General features: G+C 41.4%; 1 protein-coding gene across 1 annotated transcript in view; it reads right to left on the reverse strand.

Moving 5' to 3' along the window:
- Positions 1-1,510: 1,510 nt before the first annotated feature.
- The window catches only part of LOC149455906 (uncharacterized), a 50,897-nt gene continuing 29,682 nt past the window's right edge, over positions 1,511-22,725 (reverse strand). Inside the window, exons 3-5 of the mRNA XM_089685744.1 lie at positions 17,440-17,472; positions 16,155-16,220; positions 1,511-1,891 (exon numbers count right to left, since the gene is read on the reverse strand). Coding sequence (XP_089541870.1) covers positions 1,775-1,891; positions 16,155-16,220; positions 17,440-17,472 — 216 coding nt within the window. The 3' untranslated portion in view covers positions 1,511-1,774. The remainder of the gene's footprint in view (positions 1,892-16,154; positions 16,221-17,439; positions 17,473-22,725) is intronic.

The following is a 22,725-nucleotide window of genomic DNA, read 5'->3' on the forward strand; positions in this document are numbered from 1 at the left end:
TTACTCTAGGAGAGCTGGACAGGGCCGTAGAAGGTCCTTTACCCATCAGCAGGACCGGTATCTGCTCCTTTGTGCAAGCAGAAACAGGATGAGCACTGCCAGAGCCCTACAAAATGACCTCCAGCAGGCCACTGAAGTGAATGTCTCTGACTAAACAACCAGAAACAGACTTCATGAAGGTGGCCTGAGGGCCCGACGTCCTCTAGTGGGCCCTGTGCTCACCACAGAGCATGATTGACATTTGCAATTGAACACCAGCATATGGAATGTAAACAAGACCTGGATGTATTTTCAGGCAGGCTGTCCAAATCTTGGTTTGATATCAGGAATATTACTGTACATATGGAAGTGATCAGATGGCTTTACTGCTACCTGAATCACTTCCACTAGAAAGGTGAACAGGTGACCAGGAAAACGTAAACAAACTCCTGGCTTCTACAGCAGCTGGGAGTTTCTTCAGCTTTTTTTCACCAATCTACAACGGACAGAAAAACAATTTTTTTGGCAGGTAAAAGCTTTCCTATGTATATTTCATCTTTGCAGTTTTGCCTGCAGTTCAGCTGTAATTTTCAATTGACTGCCATGGTGCTGCAAAACATAATGGCTTCTTTCTACTCTAATAAAGTAGCATCACTTATTATTACTACATGTGATTTAAAAAAATCCAGCATATCAGACAGTTCCTACACATAAATGAACTGAAAGCAAAGACTGGCCCATGGGGGGGTGGGTCAACATTTTTGCTACCATTGGAAGCGTTCTAAAGCCACTCAACCGGGAAGGTACAGACTGCGCAAAATTATACAAAATGTATTTCACTTCACACAGAGGCAAAGCAAGCCATAAGCATTAACTTTTGCTGGTACACTGATTAATGGACAAAATAAACCTGCAGCGCGAGATTACAGTTTATGTGAAACACATTCATTTAAAAAAGCTTCTGCGATATATGCCTGGAACATTCAACATAAACATGCCGGCAGAACCAGCAGAATGAAGGCACTTTGCTTTATTACCTTTAACATCATTTGAGGACTGGCTGCTCCTTCTGGAGCTGGTCTGTATGGACTCCAAATGACTCTGAAACCCACAGACAAGGCATGAAGATCTTCTATGTTGCATATATATTCTGCAACCAAAAGCCTGCAATAGAAGCAGGTAAATGCTGCTGCTCTATAATGTAAACAAAGTACCTAACAGCAAAAAGAAGAGCCCTCAATGACAAATGACAAAACTGTATATACTGTATCAGGGTGGATTTGATTTAAATCAAACTGATTTTAAATCACGATTTAAATCACTAGTCAGTAAGGCTTGATTTAAATCCTAGTTTTCTACATAAAGACTAATTCTTGCTGGTATAACTTTAACATACAAGTAGATGAAGATTTGTAGAACAACTTCTTTTCATATTAGTTTTTTTATCCCCAGTTTAATAGGTTAATCATTCATATTTGGACAACTTTCCTGTTGTACTTAGGAAGGAGAAAAATAATCATTACCTTAATAATAACAATTTAAATAGATTTATTCATCTGAAACAATAACATTCCAGCATATGTGATTTGCTTAAACATCCATGTTTGGTAACTAATTTGGCTAAACAAAATCTATATATTTTAAGAAATTTCGACTGTCAGCCCCTTCCTCCTCACACTTAGTTTCGCTTTCTTCTTGTGCAGATCTATTCCACTCCAAACAATCAGAAAAATATTGTTTCTATTCTATTCACTGAACTTCTTGAAACTTAGCACTGAAGGGGTTGATTCTGTATTCATAGGTTTGTAGAAGTTAGGATGAAGGTCTTTTTCTTAACTCTGTTCATGTTATAACATTTTTGCTGTGAAGAAGAGGCATGTGATCTCCGCTGAGTCAGATTCAGTTTTGAGAACTGCAAAAGTAAACCAACATCTGTGATAATATCTTGTAGGCAGAGAAACTGCCCAATAATCTTACAAAAACCTCTGGAAGAGCATGACATTGTGAATGGATTCATGGAATTTATTTACCAAAAAAATTAAACACATACTGCCTTATTCTACATAATTAAAAAACTAATCTTTATTTCATGATGGAATAACCTTTGGATGGCAATATATTTTTCTCAAAAAGCATTTTATGTAAAAAAAATCCGATTTAAATTAAAAAAACCCGATTTTTTTTATTTTTTTAAATAAATTATTGATTTTCATCCACCCTGTACTGTATAATAAATTCCATATCTTGGAGTACAGTACAGGACACAGGCAGAATATTTATATGCCATGGGTTGTCTGGACACCGGCAAAGCCTGAGAGGACATGGCACGGGCATCTCCCCTATAACTACCACACTCCGTGAGTCCTCGGTTTTGTAGCAAGGAGTGCCAAGGAATGGAGGGTGAACTGTGTCCTGTACTCCATAAAATGGAATTTACAGGCAAGTCACAATTTGTTTTATGTTAAAGTATAACTATAGGCAAATGTTAACCCCCCCCCCATTTTGGATAGAGTAAAGAAGGGTTAAAACCCTTTGATTTCTTTTTTTCCCTTTGGAGGGATTTACCTTCACTTCCTTTGCCATAGCCAAAACAGGAAGCAAGTAAATTACTGCAAATGAAGGGAATCCATCGGGGCCGCCCAGGTCATCGGAAATAGCATACCCATTGGAGGATTACCCCCTCTATTTGTGTTCTAGGGACAACCCAAAACTTGGGATTTTCTGCTGTTTTCCGTTATCATCAAAAGTGAAAGCAAAACAAATAGAGAGGGTGAATCTCCGCAACGGTGGCAAAGGTAGCAATATAAATAAGAAGAGGTAGCAGAATAAGACGGGATTAGGGTGGGGATATACCTGCTCCATTACATGCCTGCTTCCTAGCAAAGAATGAAAACATTTCCTGCAGAGAGAAAATTTCCTCAAAAGACAATACCACCTTTATGAACCTCTCACTAATACTGAGAATATGAAAGAAGGAAAATGCACAAAAAAGGTAACAGATTTGCAAGTACATCTTTCTGTAATATGCAATTTCAGCATATTTGCATTAAAAAAAAAAAAAAGCTTAATAAAGAAGAACTCCGGGATAGGCAGAAAAATCACCCATTAGTACACACCCCCCCCCCCCTTACACAAAACACTGAACTGTTAATACATCAGTGAAATTCCTTACCATTGAAGAGAAAAGTCTAACTGAATTTTCAGGAAGTTATCGCTGTAATTCAAAAATATGCCAGCATCTGTTCTGCCAAGGAGGAAGTGCAACAGCCGGGATGACATCATATCCTCCCCTCTCAGGAAACTACACTTCCCATCAGCCTTTGAGAATGTGGGCGGGTACACTAGGCCAGTACATGTTGAATGTGTACTCGCCCATTTCAATGTAAATCACACCCTTTCATTCTCCAGCCACACTGCTCAGCACCACACAGCAGGATAGTTAGCTGACAATCTGAAATATTTTGCACATGCATGCTTTACATTTATAATTCATTCTGTGTAGTTACTTTATATCGAGTTCTCCCTCCTCTAGGTTTTCTGTTACTGGCTGTTCTCTTCACATGCAATTTCTCACCCTCCAGCCACAACAGCAGATAGACTAATTGATAAGAGACTGTAGCAATACTACAGGAGATGACATAACTCATCCCATGGGGACACAGAAAAGAACACATTTATTAGTACAGCAAGGAAGGCATTGAACATCTGATAAGGTTTTTATGGCTGTTCCTGTGCCAGGGTCAGGTAAAGTCTCCCTCCAGTGGGGTCACAAGAAAAGGAAGTGAGAGGAAGTCTCCCTCCGGTGGGATCACACAGACAGAAAGTGAGAGGTCTCCCTCCAGTGGGGTCACAGGGACAGGAAGTGAAGGGAAGACGCCTTCAATTGGTGTCACAGAAACAGGAAGGGGAAGTCTCTCCTCAGTGGTGTCACAGAAAGAGGAAAACTCCCTCCCGTGGTGTCACAGGGCCAGGAAGTGAGGGGAAGTCTCCCTCCAGTGGGGTAACAGAAACAGGAATTGTTGGGAAGACTCCTTCCATTGGTGTCACAGAAACAGAAAGTTTCCCTCCAGTGGGGTCACAAGGAAAGGAAAAGAGCAGTCTCCCTACAGTGGGGTCACAGGGACAGGAAGTGAGGGGTAATCTCCCTCTGGTGGGATCACAGAGACAGGAAGTGAGGTCTTCCTCCAGTGGGGTCACAGGGACAGGAAGTGAGAAGACTCCTTCAATTGGTGTCACTGAAACAGAAAATCTCCCATCAGTGGTGTCACAGGGACAAGAAGTGAGGGGAAGTCTCCCTCCAGTAGGGTCACAAAAGCAGGAAGTAAGGGAAAGTCTTCAGTGGTGTCATAGAAACAGGAAGTCAATGTTCAGTAGTGTCACAGGGACAGGAAGTAAGGGATAGTCTCCTCCAGTGTGGTCACAGAAACAGGAATTGTTGAGAAGACACCTTCCATTGGTGTCACAGAAACCTGAAGTCTCCTTCAGTGGTGTCGCAGGAACAAGAGGTGAGGGGAAGTCTCACTCCAGCGGGGTAACAGAAACAGGAAATATCCCTTCAGTGGTTTCAAAGGGACAGGATGTGAGGGGAAGTCTCCCTCCGGCGGGGTCATGGGGACAAGAAGTGAGGGGAAGTCTCCCTCCTGTGGGGGGGGGGGGGGGGGGTCACAGAAACAGGAAGTGAGAATTCTCCCACAGGGACAGGCACTATTACATCAGGGGAGGCAGTATGCAGGAGCACACACACACCATATACTGCTGGGACAGTGCCAGGCACTGCTGTGGCAGAGAAGGAAGAAGCGGCAGCCAAGCCGAGGGCAGAGCTAGGAGTCGGAGCCAGCTGTTGAAAGGCAACCAGAGGCTGCCAGAAACACATGACAGGCTGGATGAGAGGGGCGGCATATAGATGAACCCATGCTCTGCCTTCTCTCCCTGCAGCTGAATACCCGCTTCTCCTTCTCTCCCTCCCACAGCAGTTCAGCGGCTGCAAGGATGAGAGTGCAGAGCATAGGTTGTTCAATATGCAACCTGCCGCCCCCCCCCTCATCCATGTGGGCTGGACTAGAGCAGCTGTCAAAGGCCAACCAATGATTAGACAGCTTAAAAAAGTGGGCAGAGCCCCAGAAACGCAGCAACCCGTCCAGTCCCCATCCATAGGCTGGAATTTGATAGCTGCTCCGTTCCCGCACACCCCGGACATCACTGCTCAGTTATGACAGCTGGCTTTCTCCCAGCTCTTGCAAGCTTCAAAAACTGCTGCAGAAGTGCTTTATCTTCCTGAGAGGAGAGCTGAATCTGTGTTCCCTCCTCCTGTGTCCCAGCTGTATCCTCCTCCAGCCAGTGCAGCCTCTCAGAGTGGCCCAGGGGGGCTGTCATTTTTAGAATCCCACCTTCATGGGCAGTACAGAACGGCAGTCTCAGAATCCTGTTCTGCCCACTACAGCAAGCAGGGCCAGAAGTTCATCCCTGCTTCCAGGAGATAGAACAACAAATGGGAAGGGCCAAGACCGGTGACTGGGGGAATAAGAGGAATAGCAGCAAGCGGTCTTACAAACAGGAAAACACAGGGGATTAACGGTCTGATCTGAAAATCTTCAACCTATATACCAGAGCAACTACTGCGTTCACAAGAAGATGGATGACATGTTCAGTGAAGCTAGGAAATCAGCAACAAGGACATGTAAAGAAGTTTTTGCCCGGAGTTCTGCTTAAAGTTCTTTAAAACTACACCTAAAGATCACAGAAAACACTGTACATTATTTTAAAATGGCATCATTTACCCATGTGTTAGGAAGTCCTTTTTTCTGCAATTCATTCATATCCAACAAAAGTACGGTATATAGTAATGCACTGATGTCACGTGACTTTGCAGGGTCCCTGTGACGGAAAACATCTAGGGATGAGGTCTGGATGCCGTTGTCACGTACGGTGGTCTGAATACAGCTTCCTACGTAACCCCACAGTGGATATTTCTTTGACAGGGATGTTTAGGAGTGTATTTGATTTTTGTGTTTGATGTTGATTGCTCACAAATATTTGTAATTTTATTTATTTTCAATTTCATATGCATTTATGTATGCATGGAATGGATGTAATAGTTGATTGCAAGTGAAGAACTTTACACTAGAGGACTAATAGCGCCATATCTTAGTTGATTTTCAGTGAACACGACAGTATTTTTAGGTGGGGGTTGCTTAGAGCTTTTAAAACAAAAAGCACATCAGCTCACAAGACTCATGTTTTCAGATTTCAATCTAAAACTAGTACATTGTGGGAACTGTATACCTATTGTCACTAGCCATCTAAAGACCCACACACAGATTTATTGAGAATGCTCAGATTTCCATACAACTACAACGATCTGTAAAAGCATGAAATCATCTTGCAGACATTAAGAGAGTTCTAAGAGCACTTTATCAAACAGGCACAAAAGAAACAAAAAAATTCTCTTCATAGTAAGAAAAAGAAATTCTCTAAACAGATGAACACAGAGTGACTTCTGTTATAAATATTTTAAGTCCATTTCTATGTATTTCTAAGTGAAAGCTGGCATCCTGCAGTGCTGCTCTTGAATAAAATAACACTACCTTCCTAAACCATTATAATAAATTCACAGTTGGGCAACATTACTGCAGACCACTTAGAAGCCCCCAAGGTCCAAAATCCAGTTTTAAGTGCTTTTATTTTCATTACTATACTAACTATAAAAGCAGACTGTTATTTGTAGGGCTAAAATAAAGAAATAAATAAATAATACAATTACAACACACACATGGAGGTTGCAGTTTGGGGTGAGAACACTAAAGTAGTCGGTCTGTTTGGTAAATGTTATTTTGTGAACAATGACAAATGCACAACATGCACTGTCCCATATTTTATTGAATTGGATAAAGAATACTATAAAAAAAACGAAAAAACGAAAACAAATCACACGCACACAAAGACAATATGAAAAGTTAGTTTTCCCATATAAACCTGCTGCCAGCTGTGATTTTCTAAAGCTGCCAAAAAGAAAACCAAATATCACTGCAACTATGGCAACAGTAAGGCTTTGGTGCTGCTGGCCATCTATCCCCCCTGCTCATGTGATTGCCTCACTGATTCTTTCATAGGACTGCACAGAGTTTAAAGTCAAATTACAGGCATCCCCCTCTTGGAGATATACTACCAATCCACACATTCATAAAGGAGTGTGGGGGATACAGCTTTTTATTACAACATGGAGATGACTCTTGTTCTTGCAAAGGTTGACCTTCACATGTTTTCAGAGGTCTGTGGCAAGATCTGCATCAGTACCTCCAGAACAGAAGCAGGTAAGTATCTAATAGAATTAGCTCAAAGGAAAGGCAACAATATTAAACTATACTCACCAGACCATTCTCTCCTCTATCCGGAGAAAGGTCTTTTTAGGGGGACATCTTTTTACTATTCATAGTAGTTAGACCCAGGACACTAAAAAAGTGCTACTGAACCGTAATTAACATTCATCAGGTAATCTGGCATACATTTAAAACTTGCTCTGAGTTACTCATTAAAGGGCAGAATGACAGACGACTATGATTTGCAAAATAAGTCAGCAATGGAAGCCTCTATGTCTCTTTCAGGAAAGGTTTTCTTTATTGGTTTAGCTGACACTGGAAACTTTGGAACAATGTCAATCACTTGTGATAAAATGAAAAAATTCTTATGACGCCTAATAAATCTTTCTAGTGACAAACCAAAAACTTGCAGCTACACCTAGGAGAGAGAGAGAGAGAGAGAGAGAGAGAGAGAGAGAGAGAGAGAGAGAGAGAGAGAGAGAGAGAGAGAGAGAGAGAGAGAGAGAGAGAGAGAGAGAGAGAGAGAGAGAGAGAGGGGGGGGGAGAGGGGGGGGGGGGAGAGGGGGGGGAGAGAGAGAGAGAGAGAGAGAGAGAGAGCGCGAGCGCGTGCGTGTTGTCCTGCCACGGTCAAAATCAAGCTGAAAACCCTGGATTCTCAACCAGGCAGGTTGCGGGGCTCCAGAAAGTTGATGTATTGCAGAGGAAACTGGCTTTTCAGTTTCCTCATTTATTCATTAAGTCTGTTTTGGGATCTGGAGCCGGGAGATTTCAAAGAGATCTGGGAGGGATGAAATCTCCAATCCGGGGTCCGTGTTTTGAGAACCCCCAGCACACTGATTGCACAGGTGTGTCCAGGCCTTTTTACAGAGTCCTAACCATAGTTCAGGGCTCCACCCCGGCAGACAGGAGTCAGGAGGGCTCCACCCCGGCAGACAGGAGTCAGGAGGGCTCCACCCCGGCAGACAGGAGTCAGGAGGGCTCCACCCCGGCAGACAGGAGTCAGGAGGGCTCCACCCCGGCAGACAGGAGTCAGGAGGGCTCCACCCCGGCAGACAGGAGTCAGGAGGGCTCCACCCCGGCAGACAGGAGTCAGGAGGGCTCCACCCCGGCAGACAGGAGGTCTCTGCCTTGGAGTCAGGTGGAAGCCAGACTAGCTGTGTGCTAGTGGCCATAATTTGGGAAGAGTCTGCAGGAGACAGACAATGAACTGTGTACAAGCCAGGAAGCTGAATCTTTGTTGGTATTGCTTGATGGTGGATACCCCTGCGTGGGAAGCATTTTTGTTGAACTTTTTCTTTTAAATAAAAGTGGGCAAAAAAGCCCTTAAAGAAGCAAGTTGCTGTGTGCTTTAACAAGAAGAGCTCTACCATTTTGAAGCGAGTTCCCACAATATAGATAGATAGAGAGAGACAGAGAGACAGACAGAGACACACACACACCACTGAAGAAATGACACTGCTACAATGTGGCGTAGTGAGTGTACAGCTTGTATAACATGTAAATTTGCTGTCCCCTACAAATAACTCAACACCAGCCATTAATTTCTAAACCGCTGACAAAAGTGAGTACACCCCTGAGTGACAATGTCCAAATTGGGCCCAAAGTGTCAATATTTTGTGTGGCTGCCATTATTTTCCAGCACTGCCTTAACCTTCTTGGGCATGGAGTTCACCAGAGCTTCACAGGTTGCCACTGGAGTCCTCTTCCACTCCTCCATGATGACATCACGGAGCTGGTAGATGTTAGAGACCTTGTGCTACTCCACCTTCCATTTGAGGATGCCCCACAGATGCTCAGTAGGGTATAGGTCTGCTTGGCCAGTCCATCACCATATACAGTTGTGTTCAAAATAATAGCAGTCAGACATCACTAACCTGATCAATCACTGTTTTTGGTAAAATTATATTTCTACATGGCAAATAATTTACTAGCAGGTGTAGTAGAGTAATAGAAATCCAACAGACCCAACAGTCATGACATGCATGCTGCTGATTCTGTGTAATTGAATCACTCATTGAAAGGGGCATGTTCAAAATAATAGCAGTGTGGAGTTCTATTAGTGAGGTCATTCATTCTTTGAAAAACAGGTGGCAATTATTGCCCTTATTTAAGGAAGGAAGGCAGCAAATGTTGTATATGCTGGTTATAGTGCATTTCTCTCTGAAATTCTGAGGAAAATGGGTCGTTCCAGACATTGTTCAGAAGAACAGCGTACCTTGATTAAAAAGTTGATTGGAGAGGAGAAAACATATAAAGAAGTGCAGAAAATGATCGGCTGCTCAGCTAAAATGATCGCAAATGCTTTTAAATGGCAACCAAAACCTGAAAGACGTGGAAGAAAGCAAAAAACTACCATTAGAATGGATAGAAGAATAGCCAAAATGGCAAGGACTCAGCCAACAATCCGCTCCAGGAAGATGAAAGAAGGTGTGACGTTCCCTGTGAGGACTGTTACAATTAGAAGACCCCTATGTGAAGCCAAGCTATCTGCAGGAAGCCCCCGCAAAGTCCCACTGTTGAAAAAAAGACATGTGCTGAAGAGGTTACAATTTGCCAAAGAGCACATTGACCGGCCTAAAGAGAAATGGTGCAACATTTTGTGGACTGATGAAAGTAAGATTGTTCTTTTTGGGTCTAGTGGGCGGAGACAGTTTGTCAGACGACCCCCAAACACTGAATTCAAGCCACAGTACACTGTGAAGACAGTGAAGCATGGTGGTGCAAGCATCATGATATGGGGATGTTTCTCATACTACGGTGTTGGGCCTATTTATCGCATACCAGGGATCATGGATCAGTTTGAATACATCAGAATACTTGAAGAGGTCATGCTGCCTTATGCTGAAGAGGAAATGCCCTTGAAATGGGTGTTCCAACAAGACAACGACCCCAAACACACCAGTAAACGTGCAACATTTTGGTTCCAGACCAACAAGATTGACGTTATGGAGTGGCCAGCCCAATCCCCGGATCTTAATCCAATAGAAAACTTGTGGGGTGACATCAAAAATGCAGTTTCTGAGGCAAAACCAAGAAATAGAGAAGAACTGTGGAATGTAGTCCAATCATCCTGGGCTGGAATACCTGTTCACAGGGGCCAGAAGTTGGTTGACTCCATGCAACACAGATGTACAGCAGTTCTCAGAAACAGTGCGACTACAACTAAATATTCATTAAGTGATTCAAACGAAAGCAAAATCTTCAAACATTTTTCAGTTTATATAGTGAATGTTTGAGTTTGTAAAGAAGAATACAAACACTGCTATTTTTTTGAACAGTCTAATATTCACTTTTCTTCAATTTTTTTTTTAGAAGAACAACACAAATGTGATATATTTTTCTTCATGTTTTGATTTGGAATAGAATGTGTCGTGTTCCCAATGCATTTGTGTGTATGGAAATAAAAGCTATTAGAAGGATTTTGAGCTTTATTCAACACACTGCTATTATTTTGAACACAACTGTATGAAAGGGTTAACACCACTTTAATTCTACCAGAAAATGTAACAGTGCTTATACAACTAAATATTAAGTGATTCAAAGGAAAGCAAAATCTGCAAACATTTTTCAGTTTATATATTGAATGCTTGAGTTTGTAAACTACATTGAGTATCCAGATAAATTGGAGAGTTTGTTGATAACCTACAATGCCACACCACTGGGCTTGTTCTGTGGAGAGCCAATGAAGAAGAGGAACACCCTAGGAATACCAGAGGTGGATTGTCCAATATAATATATATATATATATATATATACTGTATATAAAATCTAGCTTTTGACAACCAGGGTCAAAAAGGTCTGGTGAGTGAGAAATTCACCTATATCTCATTGGCATGTGGTGAAGACACAGTACATTTATGGGCTACAGCACTGTAGTTCAAAAGGACTGTCACTTTTAATTATTATCACGGTTATATATGGACTTCAATTGGTTAATATATTAGGATGGCCTAGCACCTGAACAGGCGCAATCTACATCACATGCCATACGTTTGGGGCATTGTTGGATATATATTCTCTCTCTCTCTCTCTCTCTCTCTCTCTCTCTCTCTCTCTCTCTCTCTCTCTCTCTCTCTCTCTCTCTCTCTCTCTCTCTCTCTCTCTCTCTCTCTCTCTCTCTCTCTCTCTCTCTCTCTCTCTCTCTCTCTCTCTCTCTCTCTCTCTCTCTCTCTCATACAAACTACCACGTTTACTATATAAAAGGCAGGGATGAGGGTGGGTAGCCTTGAAACCTGTCATGAGAGGACAACACTACTTTCAGTCATTTACGCTGAACAAGCATGCAAATAAGGCCAGACTATATGCATAGTTGTTCAGGTCAAAGAAACAGCTAGGCAACTGGCATTTTCAGAAAGAGCTCAGCAGCTGCAGTATTTATCAGCAAATTAGAATTTAATCCCATGACAGATTTACTGAAAATGCAATTCCAGTCTCACACCTTGCCACTGGCTGGTCTCATGATACACGGAGTCCTCGTCACCTCTAGTCTGGGCATTGAATAATCCTCAGTGATCTGAAGAGCCATACTGATGTAACATCGGTGCTATTCTCAGTACTGTACGACAAGTGCAGGGCACCATGATGGCACCCCCAGGAGCTGTGTCCAGCATACTTTTGGTTCACAGTAAATAGATTGCATGATGCAGTGTCACTCAACCCAGAAGAGGTCTAGCGCTGCAACACACAGGGTATATTGCCCTGGAGAAGTTGAATATTGCTGTGAAAGTTGACTTTTTTAATTCTTTTACAAATGCTGGGCTACTTCTGAATTAAAAAAGTGGAAATGGAAATAAAAGACACCATACAAAATGCAGAATTGCTGTGTAAGGAATGCCTTTTGACCCCACAGCAGGAGAGCTGAAATAGCTGAATGGGTGAAGTCAAACAGCAAGTTTGGTATGGGAAGAGACGCAAATAATTTACACACAACAGAAACCCCAAAACCTTTGTTCAGCATTTCTTCATTACATTTGTCATTTCAAAGTCGCACTTTGTAGCAATCTGTTAGATAAAATCCTCAGACAGTAAAACACACAAACAGTGGCAGGAATAAAACTTTGATATACAGCACTTGTGAGGTATTAAAATCTTTCATTCCATCTGGTACTATGAGAACTACCCAAACCCTCCCCACCACCTCTGCTGACAAGTTAAACATTCTTGATTTAAAGCTTTGCACAATGTTACTGAATTTTGTTTAATGTGGTAATGCTAACTAAACCAATCTTGGAAGAATAAGAATGTGTCAACTTTTCTTTCAAAGCTGAAACACAACACATTTTTAAACACTTTATGTAAGACCCTTGTGCAGCTGTCAAACAAAGTAATGGAGTAACAAAATTCTAATATAGAGCAAGCAAAACTGTTTACCGAAAGAGTTGATTCACAACAGAATCGCACAGGAATACGCTCCATGTTCCTGCACATTCCCCTGCAGTGTGATTTTATAGTCTACTCATTTGAATGAGCTGAAAAGCACACTGAAACATGCAAAAGTTAGTGCATGCACTACCACTGAAAAACACACCACACCAAATTGCATGTTACAGGGGTACCATTCGATCCGGTGCCCGCAATGCATTGCTGTTAACAATGCAATGACACTTGCAGCAGATTGAAAAGGCAGTGCGTTTTGAATGCGGTGCAGGAAACACGCCTCTTCCACAACCCCATAAAGAATGATTAATATTGCAGACAAAAGGTAAACAATGTCCACTTTATTATAGACCATTAACGTGTTTCAGAGGCAGACATCCTTTGTTCCTTCATCAGGGGAACGGTCGGGCCGATAGGATTTGCTTTTCATCTACCCGGCCTTCTCCTTGCCTTTCATACCAACAGGCATTACCTGCCCCATCTGCGTAACCTGTTCCCCAGCCAGAACAGCACACTGAAGGTATTATTTATCCACATAGTAGTGGTAAGTGAACCAATTAAGCAAAAAATAAATAAATAAATCTATTTTTCTAAAAACACACTTGTAAATGCTTCTTTGTGTAAGACCCCTGGGGAGCTGTTTTTACTTCTTATAAAGGCATTAAATACATTTTAACAAGTTCAGTTATCATCAGCAAACCTAACAATGGAAGCAAGAGTGTATAGCTGACATGAAAATAAATATGATAAATACCTTTTTTGCTGCTACAAAATTTGGTCATGTTGTGCAGTGTTCTTGCTCCTCACTAGATTATGAGATAAGGGGGTGGAGCAAGCAGAAAGTTTAGCTGTTGTGGTAAAAAAAAAAAAAAAAAAAAAAAAAAAAAACTTTGGGGGGCAGATGACACCTCCTATGCTCCTAAACCATCTGTCTCTGTCTCTCCTTAGAGATATCTGAATGCTTGTTTCAGGTCAGTGGTCTGGAAAGTACTGAAGCCAGCGGAGCAAAGAAGCAGCTAGGTAACTACCATTTTTAAAAAGGAGCTCACCAATGACCAATATATTTATTCCAGCAGATTTACTTTAAACTAAAACTTGATTACTCACAAACACACCCACACCCCAATCGTACCAAGCATTTCTTGAGGACCCAGGCAACCTAAGGGTCACTAGATGACAGATTGTGCTTTGCTAATGACAAAGCTTGTGAAGCATTTTCAATAAATGTTATCAAGTGTCTCAATTCCTATACACTGAGCAGCCATAACTTTATGACCATCCACCTGATATTGGGTTGGTCCCCCTTTTGGCCCCAGAATAGCCCTGACCCGTTGCAGCAATGCCCTACTAGACCTCTGAAGATATGTTGTGGTATTTGGAACCAAGCTGTCAGTAGCAGACCCTTTCAGTTCTGTAAGTTGTGAGGTGGGGCCTCCACGTATTGGGTTTGTTTTTCCAGCACATCCCACAGATACTGGAGAGGATCGAGATGTAGAAAATTTGGGAGGCCACATCAATACATCAAACTCGTTGTGCCCCTCAAACCATTTTTGCAGTTTGGCAGGGAGCATTATCCTGCCGAAAGAAGCCACTCCCATCAGAGATTACCATTTCCATAAAACGGTGTACTTGGTCAGCTGCACTGTTTAGGTACGTTGTACGTGTCTGGTCTTCTTCCCAACTACGTCCTGGTGTCAGCTCTCCTCCAGGTAAGTGACACAAACACCCAGCCATCCACAAGATGAAAGAAAAAAAAAAAAAAAAGTTCAGACCAACCATCTTCTTCCATTGCTGCGTGGTTCAGTTCTGATGTTCAAGTCCCCACTGCTGTAGGTGCTTTTGGCTGTGGACGAGAGTCAGCATGGGCCCATATACCGATCTGCGATTATGCAACAAACTGTGTTCTGACAACATTCTATGGGAACCTGAATCAACTTGTTCAGCAATTTGAGCTACAGTAGCTCTTCTATTGAATCAGAATACACAGGCCAGCCTTTGCTCCCCCATGTGCATCAATGAGCCTTGACCCTGTCGCCGGTTCTCCTTCCTTGGACCACTTTTGGTCGGTCCTGACCACTGAAGACCAGGAAAATTCTACAAGAGCTGCACTATTGGAATTGCTTTGACCCAGTTGTCTAGCCATTATAATCTGGCACTTGTCAAGGTTGCTTACACTGGCCCATTTTTTCTACTTGAAGCAAAGCAACTTCAGGGACAACATGTTCACTTGCTGCCTAATATATCCTACCCACTTTCAGATGCCATTGTAACAGGATAATCAAGGTTATTAACTTTGCATGTCAATGGCCATAAAGTTCTGGCTAAGCGATGTAAATATGACTTGCTTCTGAGTCCGATGACTGTGTACACCAAACAAATACAAATGAAACCATAAGACATTCTTGCACTTACCTACAGAGATTCTGCAAGCTGTACATATTCTGTAGGGTCCATCCATGCCCCTTCTATTCTTACACACAAGAGCCCCAGCATGATCCTGATAGTGCAGCTCATCAGCACTGCATAGCTATTTGTCCAAATCCTTGTCCATTGCATCCTAATAGGAGTTCATAGACTGCTGAAGAGCCACACAGAAAGGAGTCTTCTAGATCATAAAAGGCATCTTGCTGCCTTCACTCGGGAGTTTTAGGGCTCTTTCACACTATATGCAGTGACCAGTCTTTTTCTGCACAAGAGCAACGTAGATCACTGCTAGGGCCCCATTCCCACCACAATGTATTGGTGATCTGTACCATGGTGTGGAAAAGGGCACACAGGCTGAATTTTTCTACAGCACAGCTCACTGTACGTTTCCACTGGTCAATAGTAAATTTGCAACACTTCAATAAAGGTTAAAAAGGAAAAAAAAAAAAAAAAGTATAACGATGATTTTTTTTTGGGTCCAATCGAACAAGAATTTACATTAAAGGTGTGTTGAAACCAAAGTTAAAGCAAATGTGCAATTTATAGAAATGTCCTCCGAAACACGACTATTCCATTCTTATTTACAACAGCAGACAGTGTAAATGGATCACAGCCCAACACTATTCATAGAGGAAACTAATTAAGCAATATAAAAGAAATATACGAATGAGCAGCAGGATGCAGGGGAGGGTGGGGGGGTGTGAGGTTAAATGTGTTCCTTAATAGTGAACAAAGCAGAGAAGTGAGCCAGGAACAACCTCTTTGTGTTTCTGTCAAACAAAGGACTGCTCAGTCACACTGAAAATCGGCCTATTATTGGAGGAACACTTTGCACTTTTCATAATAATGCCAATTTATTGTAGGAACACCTTGCACTTTTCATAATAACACCAATTTCTACATGACTGAAATAAAAGGTGTTTAAAATAGAAGTGTAAATAAAACTGCAAGGGATAGAAGGCTATAGCGCAGTACCCATATTAAAACGGTGCAGTAATAAAGTACAAATCAGTATAAGGCAGATTTATTATAAACAGATTACAACAGACTTATCCTTACCTGCTTTTCGCTCAGAGATGTGATTTTGGCTTGGAGTTCATGAAGCTGTTTCTTCAAGTCTGCATTCTGTCAAACGAAAATGGAACACTTTTTTAGAAGGTTTATGTCACAAAGTCATAGTCGCAAGAGTCCCCTAGCAGAAATGACACCACATAACATAACATAACGTGGTGGCAAACAGTTGCTAATTGACAGTCATGGATGCACCTAGTTTTTAAATATATGTAAATCCAAAAACCGTGTAAGAGCCAACATGGTAAAGCTGTTTTCAGTCTCTAAGTCTGCAACTTTCATTAAAATCCTACCTACTACCATGAAGTTCTTAATTCAGGCACTTCCTGTTACAGGGTGACAACACTCTTTCCCTGTGTTCCAATTGTGTTCGTCACATGCACTTCTGTTGGAGACCACAAGGGACTGTTTCAACAAACATTGTGTATACATGGTCCACGGTTGTCACCATCAAGAGGCCAGCCCTGACAAATGCAGTCAATGCTGGAGTGCAAATAGAAAAGAAGTTGCCGCAAATAGGTTGTAAAGATCAGCAATGAGATGCAGCAAAGCATGTTTATGACACAGCTTTAACAAACAAAATGCCATTCATTTAGGCCTGGTTCTCACTAGTGTGATTTCAGATGTGACTTGAGAGGCACACAATCACATGGCAATGGAAATCGTATTGTTTACAATGGTGCCCATTCATATCAATGTAGCACAGCACAACACAGTTTTGTATACTTTGGTGCGATTCCAGTGTGATTTTGGTCTTCAAGAATATGCAAACCAAATCCAAAACACAACCAAGTTGCACTGAAAACCACATCAAATCTCAGCTGCAGTAGTGTGAACCTAGCCTTTTCAGTTGCCACCATGGGGGTTTATTTTGCTCATTTTGAACTTCTCATGAGACCACACTGCCACAACTAGCAGGCCTTGACTGGTATACCTAATCAGAACCAATTAGCAGGGCTGTTCCCAAATACAATTGGTGCTTGTGTATCGTTCTTGCTCTGACAACCTCGGATATAGCTTTGTGTCATAAAGACATAAAAGCAGTCAACAAGTTTTCACATCCTTTGCGAAACACCTTACACATGCTACTATGTGATAAGGAATATTATCCTGTCATTACCAATTCATCCGGTTTCATTTTGTCTGTATAATACTGACTGCGATTGATTTTCATGTACACGTTAAGTTTATGTATAATGTCAACTGAAAATTGAAAGACAAAAAATGATAATACACTTTCTATTGCTTCATTAGTGACTTAAAATGCATTTACCTGCGGATCCTGTTTCATTTGAGCTACCAGTTTCTGGAAGAGAAAAAAGAAAAAAAAACAATCAACATTTTAGATTAAGATCATTTATTTTTAAGCTGAATCCAGGTATGATTAGTATCCAGGTGAAGTTCATAACATCACTGCCCCTCCTCTACACTTATAACTGCGTTCTACCAGTTGCAGCTATGCCAAGCGAACGACCCTCTGTGTACAAAGGGGTAGGTGCTCACACAAAACCCCAGCAGGACACACAAGATCACTGTGGTAGTGCCTGACTGAAATAAATGAACTTTTGCACGATATTCTAATTTTTCGAGTTTCACCTGTATATTGTAGTGACCTGGGATACCCTTGTGATTCGAGGCCTTTTTTGGGGGGGGGGGGGGGGTTCTGCTGTCCCGGTTCATTCAGCCCCCAGCTTTATGAGGCAACATTTATGAAACATTTATGTCTTTTAACCAATTATCCATTTTGCATTTTCATATACTGTAAGTATATCTACAGATTACAAGGTATTATATGTTGTTACAGATGAGATGTTCCAAACAAACATGAAATGCGTTGGAACAATTCGATTAGTATCTCTGCAGCTTTGTTACATCTATGATGATACCAATTTGTATCTTTTATGACCAAACACAGTCATACTGAGTATCCTTATGTCATTTCTGATTGTGAGGCTTTATTATGACTCTGTATGATGTATTGTTTTGTATGTCTTTGTGTTATCACCTTTTTTGGCAAATAAAAATTTTTACTTTAAGGGCTTAGAAGGTACTAGAAGTATTAAAGTCTCAGTGTCAGGGGTCTCTCCTTTTTCCAACTGTCACAATACAAAGGCACAGCGGGGGAGATCTTCACACTAACATTGAAAAAAAAAAAACTTCTAATGTGTACTTAACGTTTGATAAGGATCAGATCACATTTTATGGCAATTTACTGCAGAAAACCAGTTCATGCCAAGAGATTCACACACTTTTTCCTGCCACTGTATAATGGTACTTTAGCTTTGTATTAGGCTGGCCAGAGATCATCCTAAATTTTTCGTTTTAAGTGCACACTTACAGCTGAACTGAAGTAGACAAAACGGCTAAATACACAGAAAATAAACCTTTATATGGGCACCTTTTCACCTGCCAAAGGATTTGTATTTCTGTAAATGCAGTCCTGCCACACAACACAACCCTGCCATGAAAGGGGACCTGATCTTTCTTTCCTGCAGCTTCACTATCACTTACAGATTCCTTCTCAAACCGATGACTGAGCACTGAAAGGAGAAGCAGCAAACTGATGAGCTCATTTTCATCACTTTCCTAACAGCATGCGCCATGCAAAGTAACAAACCTGACTACATTTCTTTACCGCTTCTCTCTAGCTCTCTCTCTGAACTCCGCTGTACAGACTGTAAGAGACTGTTGCCAAGTTAAATTTAGCTACTTACACTACTTCAAAATACATTTAAATGCAGTGATGCACCGATATATCGGCGGCCAAAAATAGGGTTATTGGCGTTTTGCTGATCGAAAAAAAAAATAAATAAATAAAAGTTGCTGATAATTATAACTGACTTCCAGCAAAATCATGTTCCATTGAACTCAATGCAAAAACACTCCCTATGGTCTTCAATGCAAAACTCGGTTTCACGGTGTGTCCGCGGCAGCCAGTTTCACCGGCCGTCCTGTATTCCAGGAGGCTGGCATCTTCAGCGTGGACACCTGGCTTTGAAAGCTTGTGGCTTCACAGCCGGGTACCCACTGTGCATGCACAAGTAGCGCTGCACTTCATGAATGGCCCCGTAGTTTTCTGGGACCTGTCACGTGTCCCAAAAGACTGCAGGGAGGGAGGACACCTTCTGCTTCCGGGTACCTGTCAAATTCTGGTACCCGCTCCCCCTTTAAGGTTACGATTTTATTATTTTCTTATTATTTCTTGTTAGGGTAATAATAATAATAAATGAATAAATGTCATGTATTTTACATTTATTTATTCATATATCACTTTTTTCCCCCACAGTTTTTCAGTTGAGCAGAAAATTGTGCAAACCGCATGTTAAAATGTGCAAAAACGTGCTAATTACGCGTTTCTATTCTTTTTTTTATGGGAATAAAAACACAGCAAAAACATGCAAATCTGCCCAATTTGAGGTACAAAAGTAGCTCCAAAACTTTGAGTTTCAGGCGTTCTGCTTCAGGTGACTTGGAGTGGAGATGTGAACCATCTCCATAGAGTAAGATTGATTTTTTTTCCCCTGAGCGCCTATGGCTTGGATGCAGCTGCTCGGCCATGGAAACCCATTTCATGAAGCTCTCTACACACTGTTGTGCTAATCTGAAGTCCACACCAAGTTTGGAGGTCTTTACCTATTGACTCTGCAGACAGTTGGCAACCTCTGCGCACTTGAGCATGTGCTGACCCCGCTCTGTCATCTTACCTGGCCTACCACTTCGTGTCTGAGTTGCTGCTGTTCCCAGTTGCTTCCACTTTGTTATAATACCACTAACAGTTGACCGTGGAATATTTAGTAGCAAGGAACTGGAACTGTCATGGATGGACTTATTGCACAGGTGGCAACCTATCACGGTACCACGCTTGAATTCACTGAGCTCCTGAGAGCGACCCATTCTTTCACAAATGTTTGTAGAAGCAGTCTGCATGCCTAGGTGCTTGATTTTATACACCTGTGGCCATGGAGGTGATTGGAACACCTGAATCCAATGATTTGGAGGGCGGCAATTTAGTGTGTGTATATATATATATATATATATATATATATATATATATATATATATATATAAAATTTATTATAAAAAAAATTTTTTTTTTTTTTTTAAACTGTCCAATTCTGTTTTCAGCAAAGTGCATCCTGAATGTTCGGTTGTGGTCCAGAATCTTCATTTCGGTGCACCACTAATTTAATGGCGTGTTCAAATTTACAGAGCCTGGAGTTTAGCTGAACTCTAGGGAAACTGCAATTATATTGGAATGCATGACTTCCAGTTTTAGAGAATGCACATACATGGAAATGAGGGGCGATGCACCTAGCTACACAGAAAAAAAAAACAAAAACCCACAGGTCTACTTTTGGTTTAACCTGGAAAAACAAATGTTCAATTTTCATTTATTTATTGTAAACGTAAAATTATAGGAGAGGTTACAGTCAGCAAGGTCTGGCAAATTCAGCACAAACCTGAAGAGGCCAATGCTGGAAAGCCTTTCAGCAGAGTCACTCCAGCCGGGGCAGAACAAGTGTTCCAGGAAGCTGCAGTCAGCATGTTGAATGCAATGACTCCGACAGACACCAGTGCACCAGAACAAAAAAAAATTAAATAGGCCAGCAGAAACAAATAACAGAAAGCAGAGTGCACCTTCCCTGAATGTTACTAAGCTCAGATTAACCCACATTACAATATTTTATTCTGAATCTTAAGAAGGTTCACCCATAAATTACCATGATGCTTTTTTGTTTTAACATATCAGTAGCTTTACTTAGTAATAGTGCAAAGTGCAATAAAGAAATGCAACCCTAACATTTCAATGTATGTAAGGATAGGAGCCCAGGGAAGTCCATTAATGACAACCACATTTAGTAATGTGAATAAAACACAAAAGGAGAGGCCTCTGATTAAGCATCTTGCCTTGTGTTTGCTTTTCATGCTGCCAGCACACTCAAATCTAATGGGCATCATAACACAAAACACCTTAACTCATGATAACACATTGAATTTAGAAAATTTCAGCTTAAAACCATGGAAATGAGGCCCGTTTACCTAGCTCCCAACTGTCCCTCATTAGGAACCAAAATCTCCTTGTCCCTCTTTGTCCATATTTATATAGACCTATATATTATTATTATTATTATTATTATTATATAGGCCTCTATAAAAATTTAATGTTTAGCTACCAAAAGTTTTAGATCATGCTAAACTTTTCATACAACCTCTATATCACATTATTTTGAAAAAAATCACCATAAATGAAATGTGGGGTGTCCAGCTGCTGTGCATGCAATCCTGTTGTTTTAGGGGTACAGGTGCAGCCTATGACAGGCTGAATAATGTCCCAAGTGGTACAAGCGTTCAGGGTCCTATGAATTCAGGGACAAATGCCTAGAACACAGGTATTCTGCGGCAACCATAACTGAATGCATAGAGCCCTAAAGCAAGTACCGCTCGTTACAGCATTCCGCCTCAGCCAGCTGTATATGTGCTCCAAGGTGCATTAAATTGGAAGGATTGCATGCAAAGCAGATAGACACCCCGTGTGCAAGGGGCCGAAGCATCAACTTTTTGCCTATGAATTCTTTGTGGTTCACCTAACGGGGGGATAACAGCAGCGTCTCCTTTGCACTTTCCTTCTCACCTCAAAAAGTTGGACGGTATGGTTTTATAGCGTATTATCTTGCTTGGCTTCATCTCTGACAGACTCCTTTATATAATGAGAAAGAAGCTTTATGCACACTACAGGTCTTCAGGCCTCAATACTAGGCATCTCCAGCATCAGGACACAGCCCCATGAAAGTCCTTCATGCAGGTGTGGCAAGAAGCACAGAAGTCGTCAGGTACAGGATTGTAAAGAGTGAGGAATAAGGAAAGTATTACAGCTTATTCTTCGACCTCTAGACATAACAAGCATTTACCCCTTGCAATGCGGGACGGCACATTGCTACCCAGAGTGGGGCTTTTGAAGTACAATTATCTCTTAGCCCTGGTTCACATCACTGCGACTTCAGGTGGGACATGAGATTTACAAATCATACCTGAAATTGCATCTAATGTATTTCTACGGCACTGTCCTAATCAGTGCAATCTGAAATAGCGCGATTTAAAAAAATAGTTCCTGCACTAAATTTTTCAGATTTCATTGCAAATTGCATGGACTTCTGCTTAATGAAGTTGCAAGCCGCAGCGAAATCGGAGGTACAAATCGCACAGATCTGCAGCTTTGACATTGTGCTACTTCAAGTGAAGTAGTGCGAATTCAAAGTTGCATTCAGTGTGAACCAGGGCTTAAGGAAAGTTATTTTTATGTATTTTTTCCATTGAGAACTCCCTAAAAATTAATGAAAGAAATCCAAACCAAAAAACCCTTTGTCTGCAGGACTTCACTATACAGTCTTAAGAGAAGTTCTCCATTTCAGGCCAAATTTCACTTTTCATAATAAATAGAAGCATTTTCCAATGCCAATTCTGGCCCAGCCATCCCAATGTGCTATTCTCTCACTGCCAAACGTTTATCCTCTTGTGGGTAAGGTTAGCTTATTTGAATTTTTTTTAGATGATTTTCAGA

The sequence above is a fragment of the Staurois parvus genome, unplaced genomic scaffold (genome assembly GCF_062004578.1).
Source record: "Staurois parvus isolate SC_StPar_1 unplaced genomic scaffold, SC_StPar_1.0 ptg000383l, whole genome shotgun sequence".
Taxonomy (NCBI): Eukaryota; Metazoa; Chordata; class Amphibia; order Anura; family Ranidae; genus Staurois; species Staurois parvus.